Source organism: Neodiprion virginianus, chromosome 6, assembly GCF_021901495.1.
Source record: "Neodiprion virginianus isolate iyNeoVirg1 chromosome 6, iyNeoVirg1.1, whole genome shotgun sequence".
NCBI classification, from domain to species: Eukaryota; Metazoa; Arthropoda; class Insecta; order Hymenoptera; family Diprionidae; genus Neodiprion; species Neodiprion virginianus.
In genome coordinates this window covers 21,492,172-21,509,228 of record NC_060882.1, presented here as the reverse complement: position 1 = coordinate 21,509,228, position 17,057 = coordinate 21,492,172, and the positions used below count along the sequence as shown (strand labels likewise).

At 45.1% G+C, this 17,057-nt stretch overlaps 6 protein-coding genes across 7 annotated transcripts; all 6 read left to right on the top strand.

The window, feature by feature from the left end:
- The first annotated feature begins 121 nt into the window (after positions 1-121).
- LOC124307297 (uncharacterized) lies at positions 122-2,054 on the top strand. The gene is made up of 4 exons (XM_046768822.1): positions 122-274; positions 891-1,065; positions 1,151-1,313; positions 1,692-2,054. Exons 1-4 carry the CDS (start codon positions 122-124, stop codon positions 1,843-1,845), a joined length of 645 nt encoding a protein of 214 aa, XP_046624778.1. The 3' UTR covers positions 1,846-2,054.
- A 986-nt stretch (positions 2,055-3,040) lies between these two features.
- LOC124307293 (uncharacterized) lies at positions 3,041-4,850 on the top strand. The gene is made up of 3 exons (XM_046768816.1): positions 3,041-3,361; positions 3,603-3,898; positions 4,433-4,850. Exons 1-3 carry the CDS (start codon positions 3,185-3,187, stop codon positions 4,584-4,586), a joined length of 627 nt encoding a protein of 208 aa, XP_046624772.1. The 5' UTR covers positions 3,041-3,184; the 3' UTR covers positions 4,587-4,850.
- Positions 4,851-6,199: 1,349 nt separating this feature from the next.
- LOC124307295 (uncharacterized) lies at positions 6,200-8,113 on the top strand. Of its 2 annotated transcripts, none has more exons than XM_046768818.1 (4): positions 6,200-6,357; positions 6,652-6,845; positions 7,339-7,455; positions 7,777-8,113. In XM_046768818.1, exons 1-4 carry the CDS (start codon positions 6,265-6,267, stop codon positions 7,949-7,951), a joined length of 579 nt encoding a protein of 192 aa, XP_046624774.1. In that variant the 5' UTR covers positions 6,200-6,264; the 3' UTR covers positions 7,952-8,113. The 2 variants fall into 2 exon arrangements, with proteins under 2 accessions (XP_046624774.1, XP_046624775.1); XM_046768819.1 differs by having other exon boundaries at positions 6,277-6,576.
- Positions 8,114-8,717: 604 nt separating this feature from the next.
- Positions 8,718-10,855, top strand: LOC124307294 (uncharacterized). The gene is made up of 4 exons (XM_046768817.1): positions 8,718-9,002; positions 10,106-10,314; positions 10,482-10,589; positions 10,687-10,855. The coding sequence occupies exons 1-4, from the start codon at positions 8,862-8,864 to the stop codon at positions 10,838-10,840; spliced, it is 612 nt and encodes a 203-aa protein (XP_046624773.1). The 5' UTR covers positions 8,718-8,861; the 3' UTR covers positions 10,841-10,855.
- Positions 10,856-12,158: 1,303 nt separating this feature from the next.
- On the top strand, positions 12,159-13,941 carry LOC124307296 (uncharacterized). The gene is made up of 4 exons (XM_046768820.1): positions 12,159-12,265; positions 12,407-12,564; positions 13,530-13,637; positions 13,702-13,941. Exons 2-4 carry the CDS (start codon positions 12,413-12,415, stop codon positions 13,808-13,810), a joined length of 369 nt encoding a protein of 122 aa, XP_046624776.1. The 5' UTR covers positions 12,159-12,265; positions 12,407-12,412; the 3' UTR covers positions 13,811-13,941.
- Positions 13,942-14,491: 550 nt separating this feature from the next.
- LOC124306809 (uncharacterized) lies at positions 14,492-16,825 on the top strand. The gene is made up of 5 exons (XM_046767843.1): positions 14,492-14,594; positions 14,724-14,888; positions 14,959-15,131; positions 15,745-15,861; positions 16,446-16,825. The coding sequence occupies exons 2-5, from the start codon at positions 14,724-14,726 to the stop codon at positions 16,573-16,575; spliced, it is 585 nt and encodes a 194-aa protein (XP_046623799.1). The 5' UTR covers positions 14,492-14,594; the 3' UTR covers positions 16,576-16,825.
- Positions 16,826-17,057: the final 232 nt, after the last annotated feature.

Here is a 17,057-nt window from a genome sequence, read left to right as displayed (position 1 = left end):
CGATGATTAAAATGCACTAATTCAGTTACGAAGAGTACGTCGAGCTTCCGCAGGCTAATTGCTACGGCTCTGTTGCAGAGAAACAATTACCGGTGGATTGCATAAAGTCGACGGTCAGACGATGCGAAGGTATTTGCTTACGTATTTTGTACTGCTGACCAGTTCGCGGCAGATATTCCGTGAAATAGAATCGTCCGAGGGTGTCGAAGATAGGGAAAAACGGTATTTAGTCTACCCGAAGCCAGGGGTTGGTAACACCCCGACAAAAGTGCAGGTAATTCCGTTGTTTCGAGCCATTTTACGATTAATAAAAAAGCCGTATAAGACCGTGGAGGTTTCGCAAGAAAGTTTCCACCCGGCTTTTCTCGAGTACCTTATCCTGTAGCCACCCTTAACCCCTTGAGTGATGGTGGTAAGTATTCTTACCACCTATTTTATATTCATTTTTTGGATATTTAGAGAACTTTTCAACATATCTTCTTGCGGCGTTTTGCGATTTCTGATAGTATGCTGACAGTTTTTCAATACTCGAAAGTAATTATTGCGATACAATGTAAAATATTATTGTGGGAAACAAATGGATTGAAAAAAATTGTGAAAATTGAAAGAATAATTCATTTCCGAGAAAGTTACTCCTTTACACATATACATGTTTTACATAAATTGTAGGTTATCGGGGTCGCTGATTACGAATCTCAAATCAGATTTTCAAAATTCACTACGGCGAATCCAGTCAGCTGTCTCTTGTTTCTTGTCCTCCATGCTGGATCCAAGATCTTGAATATGTGATATCTGGTTTCAAATTCACAATCAACACAGCAGTCGGCAGATAAACGCACCCGGATATTCATAGTCACTCTAGTCAGGGTCAATCCTCATAAATCTTTCAGCTAATTCTCGGGCTTGGACTTCCCATGGAGGGTGGGCTGATAGTCGGATACGTTGTGAAGAACAATTACAACCTGCCTTACAACGCCACGTCGTACTTGGACCCCCACGTGCGCTACGAGAGATCGATTTACGGCGAGGATTCGCTCGAACCCGATGCCGAGGCTAATCGAAAAGGTACCGATTTTCACAAGCTGTTCGATAATGATTTGGAAGGTCCCTAAAGTCGACTGCCAATTCGCTCCAGAGAATCGTTTTGCAGGAAGTACGACACGTTGGGAAACTTACAGGATGCTGGAGTCGGCTTTTAATATTTTTGGGAGTGGAAAGTCCTGTTTGTTAAGAGCGATTTGCGAGGCGGCCGAGGGAGAGCCGTTCGGCGAGAACTACGGACTTTTTGGTGAACTTCTCCATCTTTTTCTCACGTAAGTCGAGTGTACCACATAAAACAGCTTCAAAGTTAACGGCATTATATCCGGCGCGCTGCGTAATAGGCCCGCTAAATATTGGCGGCTCAATTTCCACCCCTAAAGCACACAAAGTTGACCCAAAATATCGCTAAACGGTAATTGAGTCAGTGCCGTTTTGCTCTTCCGGGAGTAAACCGTGTCGCATTCGTCAGCTATTCGGTAATAAACTTGGCTTTTGAATAAATCTACCAGCCCTGATTACGACCAGTCCAGCTCATTTGTTTGATATAGCCTTTTGCCTCTCTGCTCATCCTTTGTAAAAGGTCAAGATACTCCGGTATTCGATTCGACGCCTTTAGTTGCTGCTTAATGACCGTGATTATTTTATTCCAGACCATCCTCGACTGCAGAAGAGTTCTTGGAGAGCACCGATCAAGAATATCTTGCGGCCGAGTCACTCGGACGAAGATCTTTGGAAAAATGCCGGATATTTTTTCCGGAATGCGAGATCAGTCCTCTTGAATATTTCACCGAGTCGGACGATTAATCCCTAGAGGTTAGGACCCGCGATGTAGAAATGATTTACCATGATTAATTTCATCACCTTATATTCAGTATCGAGATGCGATCACGGCGTTGAACCGCGTGGAATTAAGATCGACGTTTTGTTTCTGATGATCTAACGAGAACATTTTCTACCCAATTTCAGTTCGATCACGCTTAAAATATTCTAATCGTATATATAAAGACGAAACGACTGTAACTTACGGGTGAGAAATAAAATCCAGATCACCATTTGGCAGATCATTTATAGAGAGAGAGAAAAAGAAGGAATGAGACAGGGAGTAAAAGAGGGCTGTCAAGTTAATGTCGCTCGTTTATTCTTTTACGCTTTTAATAAGACAGGTACATAAAGGCAAGCTCCTGATAAAAGTTATATTGAGAATCAACGAAGAAGATATCTTGATAGGTTAATAAAATCGATCGTTCCACTTTCGATGCCGAAGCGATAATGGGAAGAGGAGTTTATCGTCATTGCCACGCACCTAATAAATTTCTGTAAATTCCTCTGCACGCCAATTTCCAGCGTGCGCGACCAAGTTATGCCACGGCCATCGTCCCTGTTTCGAGGACCAATTGTTCGGGCCAAAGGTGACATGTCTAGTCTCCTTATCGTTAGGCTTCAACGCAGCGATTCGGGAAACGTGACAAATGAATTGTAGTGATCCTGGAGAGTCCGACTTTTGCCCGTAAGCGAAAGAAAGCAAAGAAAGGAAAAGAGGAAGAGAGAGAGAGAGAGAAAAAACGTCAGAGGATGGAGAGGAAGAATCAGGATGGTAAAAGATGCTGTATCTTCCGGGAGCAACGAATTTCAGGTCGTTACATCTGAGCGGTCTATTGTTTACTACGATACGACGTTATATAAATGGAGGAGATTAGGACTCTCCGCCTTCTCATCCCTTGATGCGATTTGCGGCTGACGTTTTATTGACCGTCCAGTCTCTCCGCAGTGGCTCCGGAGTGACTCGACATCGAAACTGAAAAGAACATAACCGATTTTTTATTGCTCCATAGTTTGCAGCTGACTCAAACTTCAGGATCTTGAGCAGGGTTAACTCGAGTAACTGCGCCACCCGAGGACCGTTAGATCGAGTTTATCCGAACCAGAAAGGTGTTTTTCGAGCATTTGACACCTCGCCGAGGTGCTAATGGCGAGCCTTATTCCGGCGGTCCTTCCACACGGGCGCGGCTTAGTTAACGGTCGAAAAAAAATCTCTCACACCCGTTGTCTTCTTTAGTCTCCGTAACTGTCTCAACCCAGACTCTCGTCGCGAGTGAACAACTCTCTGACGTTTTATAACACGGTTAAAACGTAAACTGAGAACATGCGGTTCCCGCTCGCTTTCCTCGCGACGTTTTTCAACCTCGCGTTTACCGGCTCATCCGCAGAGTATAACGAAAGCGCCGAAAATTTATCCTACAACGACACCGCGGACACAAACTACGATGTTTTGTCCCGCGAGAGGAGAACTCTGGTCTATCCAAGCTCCTCTGATATGCTGGTGAGTAATGGACGAAGTCTCTGATATTTCGCAAAGCATGCCGGACTGCAAGGGTTCGCACCCTTGTGTCTGGTCGAAGATCGGACGCGAGGTTATTCCGCGATCACGATGACATCCTGGCACTTATCGTTATTGATCGGCGCAGGTTGGACAGAAGCGTCGGACAAAAAGGATCTTCGTCCTTAATTCTTATCGCCAATGTTCGCGTTGCAGCTCAATACGACCCGTTTCGTTTTCACAGCTCATTTTCGGTCTCGGTACTCCGCTGCAGCTACAGCAGGAGAGCGTGATCGTTGGCGCCTTCACGAAGATGCTCTACGCACTTCCGGACAATTCGACCTACTACACGGAGCCCGGAGTCTACTACGCGAGGTCGACCAAGAGCCGGTGGAGCATATACAAGATCTTGGAAACGGCCTCCGAGGTTTTCGGTTACGGTGGCAAAGGGTGTATCCTGAGGGCGATCTGCGAGGCAGCCAACGTCCCTTTCAACGCGAACCACGGACTCTTCGGCGAGCTCGTCCACGCCTTCCTCACGTAAGAATTACGCCGTCGTAGGTGTCAGAGAACGTAGAGTTAACGCGAGAGCGTGTAAAGCTAGTTTTGTTTCCCCTTTTCGCGAGAATATAAATAAGGTAAACCTCGCGCCGAGTCTCGAGTCCGGGAAGATTTTTTCACGGCAAAAGTTTAGCGTCCTCGCGATGCTTCCATCGAGCCAGATGATCGGTAGGAAGGGACTCGAGCCGCGGAAAGCCCGCTAGACCATGAAGAGCCGGAGGAGACCGTCTTCTATTTTCTTTCCACGGAGACCTTTTTGTGCCCCGCTAAAATGTGCAAATCGTTATTTACTTTGACTCGCATCGGCGACGAAACGGCGCCGCCTGTGCTTTCGGAGGCTGCTTCTTAGAGTGTGTTATAGGCCGGATCAAGTATCTTTCCAAACTATTCATCGTTATTTATTCTCGTATGAACTTTACTTTTCTTTTCATTATGTCCACGCTTCGCAATCGTCGCCGTGAAAAATACACACTGGTCGTTTAAATTGATCGTGTCAATTGATTTTTAACGCAGGCCTTCGAGCACCAAGGAGGAACTGGACGAATACGACGATCGAGATTATCACGCCGCTGAACTCCAAGGTCATAAGGACGGAGATCACTGCTCGGAGCTTTACCCCGAATGCAAGGGAAGCATTCTCGACATATTCACAACGATCTATCATTGATTATGTTCCGATCTTCTTCGTCTCACGAACGTTTCTTACTCTTTTACGTGGGAAACGTGAAGCCGATGCCCTTCTTGTCGGGGATTATCAAGATTCGGAACGAAGCAGGCAGCGCTCAGGATCCAATAAACATACTCGAATCAACACCCGAGCGAAAAAGTGTTTCAAATATCACAGAGACACCGTTGGACGCGAGTGACAAGCGTGACGCGTGATGACTTTCAAAATAGTTTTGTTGCATCTAGTTCGACTGTGAATGCGAAATAAATGAACAAATCGAAAGAAAAAAAGAGAGAAAAGAACTCGAAGTAAGTTAAAGACGATTGAATAAAGATTGTTTTCATTATACGCTGTACACTCGCTGATTATGATTGAAGATTTGAGTCGCAGGTGGCATCCGTACCTTCGATTACAGAACCCCGCAAGTTCCCGTTCTGCGATTTATGCGCGCTGTATAAGCATCGAAGAGACAAATGAATGGTTATGACCAGGTTAGGGTGGAGTGATCCGAACGATCTCATAAGCCGCAGAATGTTCGGAACTTTGACCGTTCCTGAGAAGACGTTTTGGCGGCCATTTGCCATTCGGCCGGAGTTCTTTGCCGACTTCTGGGTTAATATTGCAAACTTGAACGTTGCAGTGACTTCTGTGCGAGGAATTGAAGTCGCTGGTAAATATCCCAGCCCTGATCGATCCATGCCACGAAATGTTTTCCAACTTTCATACGAGTTTTTAATATAGATTTACATATTTATGCGCTCATGCGAATCGACGAAGACGGGTACTCATCACCACGTCGAGCGGAATAAAGTGCATCTTTCGTAAACGGGGGAAAGGAGAAACTGAGCGGAATAAATGGGAGAGAAAAATCGGAGGTAAAACACGGGAGAAACTGGATGTGCACACAGCCACCGGGCTCGGTGCAATGTCAATATGTATATCTGACCGCCGAGTCGGGTGTAACGATCTGTTTGAGAAACATCTTCTGGGAAAAGTGTTATACTTCTAGTTTCCAGTATGCGCCTGCTATGCACGTACGCCTAATAATTTACGGTTCTCAACGGTAAAAGATCGAAGTTCTTTGCGAAAGGAAACGTTCCGCTTATTTTCTTCAAGATCTCTCGAATACTCGTACAAATGAATTTTCGATACGAGCATTGTACGAGTATAAGTTTGAATTATAATTATTTTCGAGCTTTTGGAGATGAAAGAAAAGTCATTCGTATTATACGTTGCAATACAGGTGAAACTTTTCAACGCAGTTTCTTTAACTCTCGTTTTAACACTTGCCGAGGTGTCGGCCGGCGGTAGATATAATTAATGCGGATCCAACGAGCCGTGTAGCGAAATCATTTCTCTCCTCGGATGTGAAACTGCTGCAGTTTGAACGTGGAGCGCAATTAACGTTTCGCTTCAACGTGCGTTGCATTTTGAATGGAAAAAACCTTCGGTACAGCTGCGCCCACCTGTGCAAGAGCTATCCGCGTGACGTATTAAACGAATGTGTACTTTTAGCGCCTTTGTAAAATAACGATGTGGCGATGACGGCGTCGAGAAGCGTCAGGAGCGTCGAACGAGTCTCGGCCAACGAGCGTCGAGCTTCAATTACTTGGGTAAATACAAGAATCGCCCGAAGTGCTGTTGGTTATGGCTCAAACGACGGTGCTACTTCGTAACGATGTTTCGCGTGGATCTTTTACTAATTTTCTCCACTCTTTCCCTGGTCAGGGGCTTGTCAGTTTTATTGTATCCCCAAGGCACAGTGTTTCAGGTTTGTATTTCTCAGACATCTCTTTCGTCGCTTCGGTATCTTCCTCGCCAGCCATTTTTACTTTGCCAACTCGACTACCCATCTCCTCTGATTTCCTGCTGCGAGAAATCCCAAGAAACGAATAAAATCCCGAGGGTGGCGTGCCTCAAATCGCTTGTCGACTTTTTCCACTAACGTAGTTCGGGATATCCCAATTCATGATTGAAAATGAAACACCCTGTAAGTACGAATATCAGGACGAAGCGCCGCTCCTTTGAATTTTTCACAACCCCTGCACTACAATTCATTTTTCAGATCACGTTCGGGCTCTCGACTCCTGTAGAACTGAACTTGCGGAACAGAGCTATGGTCTACTCGGTCGGCTTTCAACTTCAGTTCACATTGCCATATAATTTGACGCAATTTGAGCCAACCATAGTTCCCGCAAGATCCACCAGAGATTTGACGTTGGAGGACACTTACGCGAGCATCGAGAACTTGCTTGACGAGTAAGAGATTGAGGGTTACCAAACATTCGTCTAGCGAGCGGGTAAACTTTACGTTCAGAAAAAAAACCATCAAATTCAATTCCAACACCGCAGTCGGTAATGTTCTGTACCTTATACACGCCCGAAATACTCAGCATGTGGCCCACGAAATAATGCACCGAAACAATCTAAACTTTGTGCAGTTTCTACGTATGCGCGTACGAATATACAGGCTCCACCAACACCGCGTGAAGTTATTCGAGAACTGGATAGTTTCAGCCGCGTATGAACGTAAATAATTTAACGGTTAAAATTTGGTAAACTTATAAGCCAAGTTCGAATCGGTTCTCAGTTTTGTACAAGCATGCGAGTCTCCATGATTTGCGATGAAATTTCATCGAGTTTGTACGTAATGTATAATAATACGCGTATACCCGGGTAGCTTCAAAGCGGCGAAGTGAAAGGGAGACTTAATTACCGCACGGCGAAGGAATGAAAATTGATTAATTTACAGGAATGGCTGGAACGATGGACGAGAATGTCTCCTGAGAAGTATCTGCGAACTGGCCGAGAGTCCGCTCGAAAGAGACGGGCAGGACTTCGTCGAAGAAGTCGTCCACTTGCTTCTAACGTAAGTTAATTAGTTTTGTCGAGACCAGCTGTTCGGCAAAGGCTAATGAACGAAACGATCCTCAATGAACGCGATGGAAACGTGGGTAAAAGTCGCTATAGATCTCCGCCCCCTTCGGCGCTAATGCATTGCCGTTCTAACGTCCGGGGTAATTGTTCGAAGTGCTAGTGTCGCGCCTGAAAAATCAAATTTTTACGATCGTCGTAACGGCGGCAAGTTTCTATCGGGGAATTCGAAGCTAAAATCGAAATCCTTCGACTCCCAGTCCCTTTTCCGCCGCTGTAATAACGTCAGCCAGCAGTAAAAACTTGGCGATTCCAGACCGTCGGAGGATCTGCCGGAGGCCTTTGATTTCAATCACCGTAGCGTTCACGAGATGTACCACGAGGCGGAGAGGATAGGCAAGGAAGGCGGGGACTGCATCTCGGCTTATCCTGATTGCATCAAATCGCCGTTGGATTCCTTTACGGAAGTTTTACGAGCGAATCTGCAGTAAGAATCTAGTTACATAGGATTGAAATTATTTACGACGTAGAGACGCGAAGAAGTCTTAATGCGTTGGTTTAATTGCACCTGTAATTTCATACAATCTTCAAAATGTCACGAGTTTATTTCGACGTACATTATACGCAAGCTGTAATCGACGTTAAACGATGCGTCAAATAAAGTATAAGTTTCTATAGATAATCGAAAAGAAAGATTTTCTTTTTTTCCATCAATTTATTACCGCGTATCCCATGCGCGAGGCAACCGGCGCCGTATCTTATAATGCCGGGGAATAAAGACGGGGAAATAAATTGGCCAACAAGTTTCCCTTGGCTTACGGGAGATGGGCGCGAGGGGAGATTATATCAAAGAAGAGATCCGGCATCTACATTCGCGGAGGTCACCAAAGGTCACGATATCTTTAAATCGGCGGGGGCCTTTTTTCAACCGGAAATTCGAGCCAAGCAAGGGTGGCGGATATACTTTATTCGGCAGCGAATGAATGCAATACCCGAATCAGAGTGATAAGCAGCGTGATCCGTTTTGCCTGAAAGCATTTGACGCGAGTTGTCACGTTTCATAAAGTTGAAACAGGTCTTATGATAATTGATTACCGGTACGCTTGTCTCGATTTCACATCGTGTTCCGTTCCTTCGAGCAGTGACGTCATACGTTGTAATTTCAAGTGTAAGCAATTTTGAACAAACACCCTTCCCGGCTTGTCTTGACTCTGGTGGACGTTCACAAAACTCGTTCGAAGCAAGCAACGTTTCCGACAACGGATAACTGGCAGCGAAGTAGTCACTTCGTATTATTTCCTCCAAGCTCCTACGGTGTTTTCTTAAATCCTCTCTGAACTTTACCGAATAAAGTGCGCCGAAGTTTTTGGCGAAGCTCGTGTGCGACTCAAGGATACGATAATGATGAAAATCAGTGATGCGCTACTGGCTTTAACCATACTTTCAGTCGCGGCTCTGGCGGATCGTGACGACAGCGATAGAAGAGACAAGAGACAAATCTACTCACCGATTTTGGTCGAGCCTTATGGAGGAACGTTTAAGGTAATGAAATAAAAAATTGCATCGTTAAACGTGATGTGTGAGGATAAGAAAAATTACTAGTATGCACTAAATCCGTTGCACGACTTAACGTCAAAGAAATTAACGAGCCGAGTGCTATTTGCATGTCATCACCAACGACACGTGGGTGTAAAGTCTTCGCGTGATCAATAAATTAGCGCCTCACGGTTGTTGGGTAAATAATTGATACGTGAACTCGATGCCGCGTGATGGTTCGTCATTGAAAGTTAATGAGCGGATTTGCCCTTTATACTCAGCAAACTGGTTACAACGTGAAATTAAATTTCAATAGCGGCGGAGGTGTAGATCGTGAAATTTTAATGAGTTTTATGTTCGAAGTTAAGAGACCTCGTACGTGTGGCTTTGGGTAAGAGAAATGTTTGTTATCAGTTCCGATTCTTGGAAAAAGTATTCCGAAGAAAAGTTATCCACAGGGGTGAATGACATAGGACAAAAGTTGTGCATTCGAGAAACCGAGGAAAACCATTTCATCGCTACTTCCACAATATTTTCTCCATGAAAACTATATCCATCGACAGATTCGAATCGAGGGTGGTCTTGGAGGAAAACCTACACGGGGGTGAATAACTTGTAAAAAAAACTGTAAACTTTTACGGCGAAGTAATATTGCTGCGGGCCAACAAAAAGCATACGATATCTATTCAAAAAGTTGAAGCACACAGAAAGAGAAATTCTACGCGGGTTTGATGGCACTGGTTTCGAATATCATACCCACCGAGCTGGGCAACGGTAAGCTCGGGAAAAGCTCGCCGGTAATTTTTCCTCCTTCTTCTATCCCTCCGCACCGTCGCTTTATCGCCAAGTATTTTTGCCCCGTGAAATATGATTCGACAAAATGATTTTACGCGCGTTACTCATATGAAAAAAATAAGCCACTCACGGTGTTTTACTGACTCCCCGTTCCGATGCGATGCAAGCTTCCGGGGCGCCCCAAGGCTTTATCGTCGCTTTCACCCCGCGTCGCATCGCGTGCATTTCCTCACAGCGAGAGAACGAGCGAGGCGTTAAAGGTACGAAAAAAGCTCCCTTTAGCAGGATAACCGAATTTCCCGCATTACTTCCAGCTTATCATTGGTATAGGTATACCCATCGCCATACCCGGTCGTACTCTGGCCTACGGTCAAAACATGCAGTTCCAGTACCCTCTTCCGACCAACGCCACCTTCTTCACGAATTTGTTCTCGCCATCGAGCACAACTCGCCGTCGCCGTCGCAGCTCTTCGCATTACGAGAGGGAAATCGCCTACAGTATGTTGGAACAACAGTTTGACAGGTTCCTATCCGGCAATAATCTCAACTCTGTACGAAGCTTTGCCGACACTCGAATCGCTCATTTTCTATCGCTTTGCGTATCTTCGTTTTGCTGTACGAATATCACGCCAATATTCACCTACTCAGAGCTGTTTTTCAACTCGTATTACCGAAGTCTCTGCGTTGCAGGAGCGGTGCCAACGGCAAGGAGTGCATAATGCGGGGCGTTTGCGAGGCTGCAGAGACTCCGCTTCACGAAGAAGGTCTGGTTGGAGAGCTTCTTCATCTGCTATTGACGTACGTAGACAGCATTGTTAATAGTACCCTGACCCTGGCATAAATATTGTGGAACTGGGGAGAGGCTGGTTTTGTTACAATTACTTCACCATTTCAGGCCCGATTACGGCGGTAATACTTCCATTGACGAAGATTACGTTAATGCGAAGAAGGCCGGAATACGAGGAGAGGATTGCGCGGCATTGTTTCCGGGCTGTCCGTACGGTCACGGGATACTGGACCACGTGTCAATTACAAAATATGTCAACTAGGTTAATAATAATAAGATCGGCACGAATAAATCTCGGCTTTGATTGTCGAGCGTAATTGATAACATCCAAGGACCCCCGTAAGGCTCGACTACCACCGTCCACCTCTGTCTAGCCATCTTCCGGTCATTCTCTCCGAGCGTCCACAAGTGTGTCGAGACAACACAGTTGAAAAGTTTTGCCGAATTTCTAGGTCGTCGAGGAGAAAGAGAGGAAAAGTTTCGCGGTGACCGTAACGACCTATGGTATACTCTTTAACGGGGAGAGAAAACTCCTTGAAAACATGTGCGGCCAACTTTGATGACCTTACGATGGTTACGCGAAAACTTGGTTCTAACGCAGCGAGCCAAGTACCTACCGGCCATGAGTACCATATCAAGATGGTCTCGTATTGACACTAGACGTGGTCTACCAAGTACCACGCTAAATCAAACGAATTAGCTCTTGCTAACAATAATTTGGGGAAACACTGAGCATGCGATCTCGCTGAGTCGTCTCACGTGAGAGTTTGTTCACTGATTGGGAGGTGCGAAGGTATGTTATTCGAGGGCTTGCAAGTCATTCTCAGTTGAATACTCGATCAGAAATCACTGATACAAAGCTTCGAATCGTTTTCACTTTCACCATCCGTCTGATCGACCATAGGATAAAGATGAATCGGTGGTAACCAGCTGCGCGTTACCTTTCAATCTTGACGAATTTCACGTTTGTCAGAGGGAGTTTTGCACTTACAGCGAAGGTAAGTGCATCCGTAAATACTATTACATGCATTTGGTTACTTTCGTCGGACTTGACACGCGCAGGGTTTAATGGTCAGAGCTTGAGGCGCTAATGGATGGAGATGACGCGACGGATTCCTCCGTGTTGTTTGGTCTTTCATTCGTATTATGCATAGAACGTTGCAGGGTCACCAAACTGCGGGAGGTAAGACGACGCAGTGTCCGCGGAGTGTCGCATCGAGAAGAAGAGTCGAAACGCGAGACGGGACGGAATAAACTGCAATCATTCCGGGCCGGTGTGTCGGATAGATTTGTGCAAAATTGCTCCGCTTAGTGGGGACTCCAATTAAATTAACCATCCAGTGTGTATCTCGCGGAATCAACGTTTATTGCTCCCAGGCGGTAATTGGTGCACCGGAGGCCGCGGTATAAACCCAAGACAAATCAGGCTCTCCGGAAACTGTCTCAGAAAGTCAAAACTAATTTAACTAATTCTCCTTCTGCGTCCACGTGCTGGAGGGTTCACGTACACGTGCACACACGCGTCATGGTATACTTTGGATAGCGGAGAAGTAGGCGAGTCAGTCGGTGAGTAATGAAGCTCGTAGTCTGGACGGTTCTGCTTCTGTCGATCCTCGCGGTTGTTACGGCAACCGGCAGGTCAAGAGCCAAACGAGTGGTGGGGATCCGAAAAGGCTCGACATTCTTCGTGAGTATTAACTTGTCTAATCGAGCAGCCTAATTCGAGGAACGGTTAGAGCGTGCCGAAAATATCGATTGATCGACGGAAAATGGTACACACTTTGCATGTTTGTTTTTTTTTTCTCTCTCTCTTTCGCTAACGTCATAGCTCAGGATGAACTTTAAGGATATAATACTGAAGTCTACGACGATCTTCGCACACGTGGCTGGATTTAAAGTAACGTGGCCAGTTCCGGCCGGCGATGAAAACCCGAAGAGAAGATCGATCAGAGCGCTGCACGACGATTTAGAATTTCTGTTCAACAGGTAATTCGATCAGTTGTTGAAAAAATCGGGCAGGAAGCGAGACCGGGTTTTACTTTTTCCACACGTCGGTGGGACATCCTCGTCACCGCGAAACAAGGGGATCGTTTGGGCGGATTTTTTTCCTCTTCACAGATTCGTTCTCTCTTTTATTACCCCGACGGACGAATGATATTTGAATATCCGGGAACGAGAGGATTTCCCCGAATCATGGAAAAAGTTTTCACCGGTCGCGCTGTTCTTCTTTTCAATATTTTTAGTGCCACGGGGGCTCGCGGCTGGCCGGTGAGTCGGACTAAAGAGAGAATTGTTTGTTTGTTTTCCCCATTGTTCTTCGCTCCGCCGTTAGTATATAATATCCAAGCAACGCGCTCTGCCTGCACGGGAGAAAAGTCGGGCCAGCCATGGAATAACAAAACTCTCTACGATTGAAAAGAAAAGCTTCACGGCTGGGCTGCGCTGTTCGTGATCGAGAATTCTGATCGTTAATAATATAGTGAAGACTTTGCCGGAATCAATCGGTCGTCGTGAAACACACTTGAAACTCCTGTTCACTTTTACTCTTGCGTTACGTTAGCTTCGAATATCACGTGAAACACTTGTAATACGAACTAAAGGATTACATGTATTTAGATTTCAATGAGACTTGATCGTGATCAAAATAACAATAAATATATGAAACGAGTTGATATGGCGGCGGTAGATCCATGTGATTGTTTCTTAACGTAAAGTTCTCATTGACAGATTGTTACACGAGTGTAGATTGAAATTTGTTGAGAATTGAACGAAAGGCAAAGTCGGGGGGAGGGTAGAAAAAAGGCAGGATGAGGGTAAAAAATTTGTAGGATGCGGAAATGGTGGGGAAAAAATGCAGCTAGGTACTTGAATCGTCGGACACAAAAAATACGCGTAGAAAACTGAAGGACCTGGCGACAGTTATTCTTTCAATTTCTTTCAATTCTTTTTAGACACGGTTTTGACGGTAAATCCTGTCTCTTGAATAACATTTGCCAAGCAACGGATTACGTCAGTCAGAAGAGCGGAGTCATGGCGAAGATCGTCAGACTCTTTCTGAGGTTAGTCAGCGTTATCGCAAAACAAGCCCGACCTGCGAAGCATGATACTCTGAAATTATTCCAGGTATACGAGTGAGGGCAATTATACATCGACACGAGATGCGCTGAGCTGCGACGACTACAGAAGTATTTGTCCATTGGATTTCAGTGGGATTGATGCGTACTTGGAATGAACAGAAAGATATCCACGCGAATCGTTTCATTATATGTATTATTTTCACAAATTCTGTAAGAAAATTTGTTTTTTCATCATACGGCCGTTTTTCGTACGGTAACTCTTATCTAATATGTTTCAAACCTGGAGTGGCAATTAAATGTAAATATTCACGTGCATATGTAGAAATAAAGCGATTCTAAACTAGAGAGAAATGAGTTTACTACGGAAAATTGAGCATTCATTGGCGTCACGAGATTTTTGAAAATATTGCTGTTCGACATTTGGAGTAAAAATCAGTGATATTTTTGATCGGTTATCAGAGGGGCGAAGGGGCGAGGAATTTCAGTGTATTCGACGTTGGCGGCAAGGCTGTTACTTGGATCGCAATTATACGTACATTAACGAGTCTTGCTTGAAAACGGGATAAAATGAAGAGTCGAATCATTAATTCATCTCATCTTCAATAAACGTCGTGTTGAACAAGGACCATCCGTCAGTTCACACGTCGGTTGAATCCCTCGGTTTTGATAAATTGCTGCTTAGTTTCGCACCATATGAAACAACTATTAGTGCGGTGGTGGCGTCGGGGAGCTGACCACGTTGTTGAATCAACGAATTACCAACTAAACGTAAAAATGTAGGCGAGTGGAACAACCGTTGGATCCTATCGTTTTGCCCAGTAGCATGAGGCCTAGGCACCAAACGTCGACGAATATCAATACTATTCACACGCGTCGAATACCGTGTTCGCGTATTACGACGGCATTCGGGATCATTCGAGAGAAGTGAAAAACCCGAAGGTAACGACTACATTTCACAAGAGTACACAGTCATTGATTTAGAAGAAATTAATATCAAACAAGTAAGAATAACAGCCGCGAGTACCCGACACATTGACAACTGCAAAAACAGACGTTCGTTCGTTCCAGATGGGCAGACAGCTACTGAACAACTTACTCTTCGCTGTGACTTGCCTGAACTTCGTGTTCGCAAACTCGACGGAATTCAGTCAAAACCTCGAAGTTCCGGACACTGGGAGAATCCTTTCTAGGCGAAAGAGATACCTGATATTTCCACAGGGCAGCAACATTCAGGTGAAAAAAATCACGCCCATGAACACGTCGAGTCCGCTCGTACCCCCTTAACTCAGAACTCCTTTCGCAGCTGGTCTACTGTCTGACTATCGAGGCCTATGGAAGGCCCGACGACTTGGTCCTGGGTCTGACAGCTGCCATGGCCTGGGAGCTGCCATCCTCGGTGGACGAGAAGGTGGTGGATCTGCTGCACCGAAGGAGCCGCAGTGTCGTCTACCCGAAGATAGAAGCATTGCTGCAATCGTGAGTACAGTATGAACATCGTCGAATTACTCGCCGGATTCTTGTTGCTGCACCTAAGACGAACCTGCTCGAGTACCGAAATTGAAGGTATCAGGCCGTTGGTCCGACGGCGGTGCAGGAATGTTAGCGTGAAAAATGTAGTCCGCTTCAAAGCTCCTGGGACTAGCAGAAGTTATTATTCATACAGCTGCGCGGTGCCTTGCTCAGCTCCGATGACAAATGCAGGTCACATTTTGACGCTAGTCTCGGGACGTTGCGGAAGCCCGAAAGTTAATAATAGTGGTTACAGCCGGGCACCGTTTTGTCTTATCTCCGTATTTCGCCGCCAAAGCTAGGAAATTGTTTCTAAGTGAATTAAACCCGTCTCACTGGGTTAGCTATCCGGTGGAAATTTTCGTCCGGTACTCAGTTTGAGTGACCAAGAATTATTAAATTCGCGTTCGTCCTGCAGTACGTACAGAGGTAATATTGTAATTACAGGTGCTTTCCGCAAGTCTAGTGTGTACGTTTCTTCACTCGCGGGGTGATTAATTAACCTTTCCAACGTCTCGGGAGCCCGGAACTCACCTTACTTCTCGTTAATTCTTGACTCTGATAAAAGCTCCGTTTACAGGACCGGTCTAGACGGCCGTGCCTGCGTTCTAAAGGCACTCTGCGAGGCCGGAAAGAGGAAGAAATCAAACGTCGGCCAGGGGACCTTCGTACAAGAAGTACTGCACGCCGCTTTCAGGTGAGTACCGTACCGCCTCCGGGATTTTCAAGTCTTCAAATCGAAGCACGTATCAGGAAAAGAACCTCAAAATCATCAATCTTACAAGTATCTTCACTGCGGTGAAAAATGGGTAGGAATGTATAAATCCGCCGAATGACTACAAACTCTCTCAAGATACGGATCGTCTTTCTTCTTCTTCTTCAGATACCCTTTCCCCGTTTTTTTCCACCCAACCCTTCGCCCTTTTTCAAACTTCCCTTATCCTAAGACGTGGCACATAACCACACGGCTATACGGACTTTGTTTACCCCTCCTGTAGCGACCGGATATAAGGTTAAACCTTTATGCTGCACGAGGATAGTATTATTATTCATTGTTATTTGTTGAGCTGACTTGTTGTTTTTATAGCCGTTCCATTTCGGGAAAAAAATGTCCTGCAAATATTTGTCCGAACGCGAGGTTAGCCGAAAATCTTTTCGCTTACAATTAGACGCTTCGATAATCCTTTGACCTGCTTTCGAAACTGATTTAAATCGACTAGATAAGACATTGGGAAGTTTTGAAGAATCAGTCGTACGATCCACCCCCATTTCTGTCGACAGCTTGCCGAAAGACGGATCGAAATTTGACTCGGTGGAACACCAGATTTATGACTACGCTCACTCGACTCAAGGAGATTGCGAGACGCTGTATCCAACGTGCGAACATTCCATATACAACGTTGAATTTTGAACCCCAAATTTAATCGGTGACGGCCTGCTGACAGACGAATTACGCAGTTCGTGCGATGGATCTGTATTATAATGAAGAACTTGCCGCAAACTTTATCGAACTAATCACGATGCAGATAATCAGACTGATTTCAATTCGTTAATATTGCCGGCAACTTGTTCATTAGCTACGTCCTGCGCAATACGATTGTGTATAACATGCGCAGTGTTCGTTCAAGATGAGAAATTCCACGAGTCAGACAAATCTATAGATACATTCCTCACATATATATATATATACATATATGTATATATATATATATGTATACGTATCGATCCTAGTCGGATCGAGATATCCCGAGGCTTTTAGAAATATTAAATGAATTTTATTTCAGCTCGTAAATCGTGAATTCATGTATAACTAATGTATAAGAAGTGGAAGTAATAAAATAATTTTATTAGACAGTTTCCTGAATTTCATTATCCATTATTCAATAGTCTCCT